This window comes from Phanerochaete carnosa (assembly GCF_000300595.1).
Source record: "Phanerochaete carnosa HHB-10118-sp unplaced genomic scaffold PHACAscaffold_252, whole genome shotgun sequence".
In the NCBI taxonomy this organism is placed as follows: domain Eukaryota; kingdom Fungi; phylum Basidiomycota; class Agaricomycetes; order Polyporales; family Phanerochaetaceae; genus Phanerochaete; species Phanerochaete carnosa.
The window spans coordinates 1-5,262 of NW_006767879.1; the positions used below are offsets into that span (position 1 = coordinate 1).

The 5,262-nt window shown below is 57.6% G+C and overlaps 3 protein-coding genes across 3 annotated transcripts; 2 read left to right on the plus strand and 1 right to left on the minus strand.

Moving 5' to 3' along the window:
• Window positions 1-50: 50 nt before the first annotated feature.
• PHACADRAFT_61319 (uncharacterized protein) lies at window positions 51-349 on the minus strand (the record flags this gene model as incomplete). Its single annotated transcript, XM_007402577.1, has 2 exons — window positions 51-82; window positions 139-349. Coding segments are annotated over 2 exons (243 nt in total), but the record flags the coding sequence as incomplete, so codon positions are not given.
• A 471-nt stretch (window positions 350-820) lies between these two features.
• PHACADRAFT_202369 (uncharacterized protein) lies at window positions 821-1,549 on the plus strand (the record flags this gene model as incomplete). The annotated part of the gene is made up of 3 exons (XM_007402578.1): window positions 821-860; window positions 913-1,426; window positions 1,486-1,549. The coding sequence occupies 3 exons, from the start codon at window positions 821-823 to the stop codon at window positions 1,547-1,549; spliced, it is 618 nt and encodes a 205-aa protein (XP_007402640.1).
• Window positions 1,550-2,027: 478 nt separating this feature from the next.
• Window positions 2,028-3,980, plus strand: PHACADRAFT_266088 (uncharacterized protein; the record flags this gene model as incomplete). The annotated part of the gene is made up of 1 exon (XM_007402579.1): window positions 2,028-3,980. A coding segment is annotated over exon 1 (1,174 nt), but the record flags the coding sequence as incomplete, so codon positions are not given.
• Between the last annotated feature and the right edge of the window lie 1,282 nt (window positions 3,981-5,262).

Sequence of the window (5,262 nt, forward strand, 5' to 3'; positions counted from 1 at the left end):
CCGGGCGTACCAGAATGGCTGGGGACGAGACTAATGACTCGCCACATACCGGTTCTCTTGTTTCCGTCCAGGAACGGATGCCCTACGCACAGCGCGCTCTTCGACAACGACAAAAACTTGAGATTGTATTCAAAACACCATTCATGATACCAATTGCTAGCGTCGCTGCAAGATATTCGGGCGACCGGTGCGGCTCATATGTTGCGGTTTGCAGGGGCCTCATGAGCGCGGAGGAGAGCTCGCCTGGTTTCACAATTACGGACGTGGCCGGGTAGACGAGTTGAGCATTTATTCCCGAAGCATAGAAAGGTGTAAACAACTGGGTCAAGCGAGCTACCCTGGACGCCATCCGGGACAGAGGAAGGCGTGGTAGTGAAAACGTTCTACGACGCCTTAAGTTCGGCAATTATGCGTTCTTACATGCCCATAGAAAAGTGATTGAAATAGCCGCTTATCTATGTAAGTAAAGCTTTGTAACTTGATTGTAGCCGCCTAAGCACCGACGCTGTCGTCTTTACTTACCTCTCCAGCATGGCCCATGATAGGCAATATTCAGAGCAGTATACTAACCCACTACACCATTCCTCATTTTCAACACCCAGCTTGAATCAGCCATCGCATGAGCTTTCTTTCGTACACTTAGTCTCTCGTTCCTGCGGGCGAACGTTGCTGATATTCGATTTGTGGCTACGACGAGGTCACGGGGGCGACACGTCCATACACAGACTTCTTCCTTTCCTCGAACTTGCAAGTACCCAACGAACGCGAGCTACGCTGCACAAATCTGCATAGTCTTGGATCAGGCCACGAGAGGAGCAGAATGTCGTCTCTGCTATACCGCATCGGCTCATGGATCATGGGTAAGCTTCCCTCAGATGTCCGGTGCCGCACGGAAACAGTGAATACGGACAGGCGAACCCTCCCCAGGCCCAAGTGGCCCCCACAACCCCTCACTATTCGACATTCAGCACGTCCGCCGTTTGCTGCGTCACTTTGTGCCAACCGAACTTGCAGACATGATCCTGCACCACGCAGCGTACTACCACGTCCGCACCGCGTGCACAACAGCGCCGCTTTCTGTTTGCGACTCACGGACGCATCACGCGGACGTTCCTGTACTCAGTATCGAACTCACGCGACTGGCGGACACGGCCGCGCTGGACAACGTGCTGCGCGTGGAGGCACTCGTGCGTGGGCACGACCAGGGGTGGAGCGGGTATCCGGAGGACAAGGGCACAGAGCGCAACGCGTGGACGTGGTACAGCATCGGCTCGGCGGACTCTGCCACACACGAAGAGCGACTCGCAACAAACCTGCATGCCGTGCCGCAGGTGCAGACGCATGGGCCGTTCGTGTGGGAGCGTGACTCGGAGGTCGTGGGGCTGCTGAAGACGGAGAGGGTGCTGGAGCTGTGGGCGCATGCTAGGTGTGTGTGTATCTCATCCTGGTACGGCTCGAGGGTGGCTGACGGTTGTTGGTTTGAAGGTACCCTGGATGGACGAATCATGTAGAGTATGCCGAGATGTCCATCATATGCTTCCCCTCGTGAAGTTATGGCGAAGCTATTCAAACTTAACGTGTAACGGCTAGCTTGCCCTGCTCGAAGTCGTCTTATGCTGCTCCAGAAATACTACCACCCCCCCCCCCCCAAGTTAGTGGCCAGCGGTACATATGTGGAGCTACCATTTCGCCGTCAGGACGGACTGGCAGAACAGGCTTATCGGCGAGGTGGCTGCCAGAAGTCTTCGAGATTCACATTTTCATCCGTTTGGCGCGTGCCGCCTCCTTACGCGGCCTTCCCAGCATGGACCATGGGATTGTACTGCGGCTGACACCAAAGTGCATGGCTTTCACCGTCCTGAATCCCAAAGGCGAAGCTCTTGATCCGACCAAGATCTTCGCGCCCGAGGCTGACTGACGTCGTATGAGAGCCCACACTGTTCCTCTCCTCAGCCGACGACTCGACCGTGGTAGGTGCTCTCGGCTGGGTCATTCATATATCGAAATTGACCGATCCACGAATCAGGCATAAGCCAGATTTCCGGTCGACATTCTGGACCTACACCGGGATGTGCGAGAAATAGTGCCGGTGGAGGCTGACAAGAAGCCTTGACGCGGCTTCTCCCGCAATTGGGTCCTATCGTCCGTAGGCATGGTCAGGGGGATTGTTGGAGGATGGCGCGGTTAGGCTGGCATGCTGGCTGGCTAGCGAGCAGCGCATATAATCCGCCTTCCGCGCGGTTTGCTTCCTCGTTGACCTTTCTCTGGATACTCTCATCCCCTCAAGTCTCCACTCGTCAAGGTCGCCCACCAACAACACACACTTACAGCCATGGCCCCCGTCCCTCCTAGTTCCACCTCTCGCTCTGCACCAACCCTGCGGGGCTTCATGCTCAGCTCCCCGACTCTCTTCTGGGCCGTCGTCGGCATGCTCTCCCTCTCGCTCGTCGTCCTGCTCGGCTGGCTCTCCTTCAAGGTCTTCCGCTACCTCCGGCGCCCACGCGACGACTGTGTACTCCCGCTGCACTCCGCCAAGGATGCGCCGCGCCCGCTCCTGCTCCCGGGCATGCTCTCCCCAGGCCATCGCCCGTCGCGGCCTCGGTGGTTCCTGCACGGTCTCGACGGCAGCCTCATCCGCGACACGCGCGCGCTCTTCGCCGGCGCGAAGCCAACGCCGGCCTGGCTCTCCCGCCCGCGCACGCCCTCCGCCCCTCCGGCGGCCGACGTCGAGGCGCAGCGCCTGTCGCCGAAGAGCAAGCTGTGGGTCGAGGACGAGCGCATGTGGGCCGCGGAAGTGGAGCGCATCCGCAAGGACATGCGCGAGCCCATCCCGTGGGTGCTCTACGTCCCGACGGAGCCGATATGCCCCGTGCTGCCCCAGGACGACAACAAGGACGAGAAGGCCGACTGTGCGACGAGTCTCTTTGCACCCGTGCCCATCGCCCTCCCCGAGCGCGCGCTCGTCAAGGGCGCGCCACCACTCGCCCCCGTCTCTACCAGCGCGGCGGTGACGACGCACAAAGACGCGCCCGGCCTGCCGCACTCGCCGAGCACGCTCGCCCTCGCGAGCCCACGCGTCTCGGACGCGCCTGCACTGGACACTATCGCCGAAGAAGAGGACGACGAGGACGGGCCCGCGCTGCGCTCGTGCTTCTCGGAGGACTCGCTCTACTCGCAGGATTCTGCCGACCGCCCGTTCTCCGCCCTTGCCGCACTCGCCGCGCTCGCCCTTCCGTCTGCCCCCACGTCGCCAGCGTCGCCGGAACCCGCGCCTGCGGGGGACGTGGTGCCCGCGATCGTGATCTCGCCCTGCGTCTCGCTCCCACTCCCGGGCGCGTCCACGCTTGACGAGGGCCTCGCCGCTCTGAGTGCCGCGCTCGGCGGCGCGTTCCTCCGGGTGCCTGGCGACGACGACGATGACGATGATGGTGCGGCGCCGCGCATACCGCCTGCGTCGCGGCCTGTGCTGGGCACCGTGACGCGCAACGCCTCACGCCGCCGCGGGCCTGCTGCTACTCCTGCGGATGGGAAGGCGCAGACCGGTGGTGGTGGTCGGCCCCGGGCTGGCTCGCTTCGTGGGAAGGAGAACGCGAGGCCGACGTGGCGCTGAGGTGGTCTCTTCTGGTATCGGTCTCGGGTCTCTCTTGGCAAACGACGGTTCTTCGCTCTCTCGGTCTTCTGGCATCTTTCGACTCCTCGCTCTCAATCTCGCTCTCGCTCTCGCCTTTGCTCTCGCTGTCACTCCGACTTTCGCTCTGCTCGCTCGCTCTCTGTCTCTTTTCAAATCATCGTCGCTCGTCTCTGTCTCTCGCTTCCGGTCCCTATCGCTCTCAAAAACAGAAAACCCACATACAGGATTTCTTTGGTGGAAAAGTGGTGGAAACTGACATCTAAACAGTAGATAATTGTAGAAATTCGAACAAAAAATGACTTGTAGCCTATAGTGTAAAAGAATTATTTGTATTTAGCTGTACCTATTTTTTTATTCATCTTCACTTCAATCAATGTCTTCAGATCCTCGCGACACGCAGGGGGCCGATGTTAGCAGCGACAGCGAAAGCCTCATGAGCGACTTCGCCGACTGGCACAACGACCCGGGGTAGCACGCAGGGCCCTGGCGGCGACGCCACAAGGCTGGCGCCTCGCCGGACTTACCGATAACAAGTCCACCTCAGGCCGCTCTACCAATTAGCAAAATCGCTCGTAAAGTTTTCGCTATTGCTAGTGGTCAGCTAGACGTCTTTTACTTGAGGCATCTATCCGCGAGACTGTACTTTTACGACCATACCGGATGAAAGTGCCCAAAATAAGTTTTTCCGACAACTCACCAAAATCGCCACAAATCGGGAGAATATTATTGGCGGTGTCCGCGGAAAAGCGGTGTGACGTGTGACATCCGGTACGGTCGTAAAAGTACAGTACGTGCGACAGAAGACCGAAAGCGAACAACCCAGAGCGATAAACTGTTTGCCGAGAGACCTGGGACCAGCGTGAAGAGAGCACCTGAGTGCCACGGCCTCGAGTTGAGTCTCCTTCCCACCAGCGAGCCAGCCCGAGACCGAGTTATAAGCCCGTGACTTGCAACTTCGGCGTTCGCCAACTTCCAGCGGTAACCACCGGTGTTCGCCGGTGGCCATTGGTGTTCGCCGGCGGTCCTTGCCATATACGGGTGCGTCACTGTGAGCGCTTGTGAACACCACCGTTCGTTGTCCACTGGAACCCATCGGAATACAGCAGCAACTGGTGAATATTGCTGTGTATCAGTGGCAAGTAGTGGGGTATGTTGGGATACACCAGTGTTCAGCATGTTATGCTGGCTGCCACTGGTATTTGGTCCGGTCGATTCACATGGCAGGTGGCAGACACCACCAAACACTGGTGACATCCACTGGCAGGCAGTGGCCACTATCCATCAGCATATGCTGTTTATTGTTAGTATGTCATTGAATAATAATTTTTGGCATTTTTCACTGGTCTTTGGGCAAAAGTGTGTGACATTGGGCCATGGTGTGTGACTTGCTTTCCAGGTTGGGCTAACTCTCATGAACAAATTGTTTTAAGACTAGTATCTGGCAGGTTTGGTCTCATGCTTTGTGCATAGATGGCTTATATTACACATATTCTCACTCAGAAAATATACATTTACCTGAGAATCACAACAACAAGGTTCATAGCTGTTGAAATATTAATGTGACTGCTGGCAGCCTGCCCCCACTGCCTGATAGCTCATTCCTGAGCTTATAGAAAGTTTATAAAAATCTC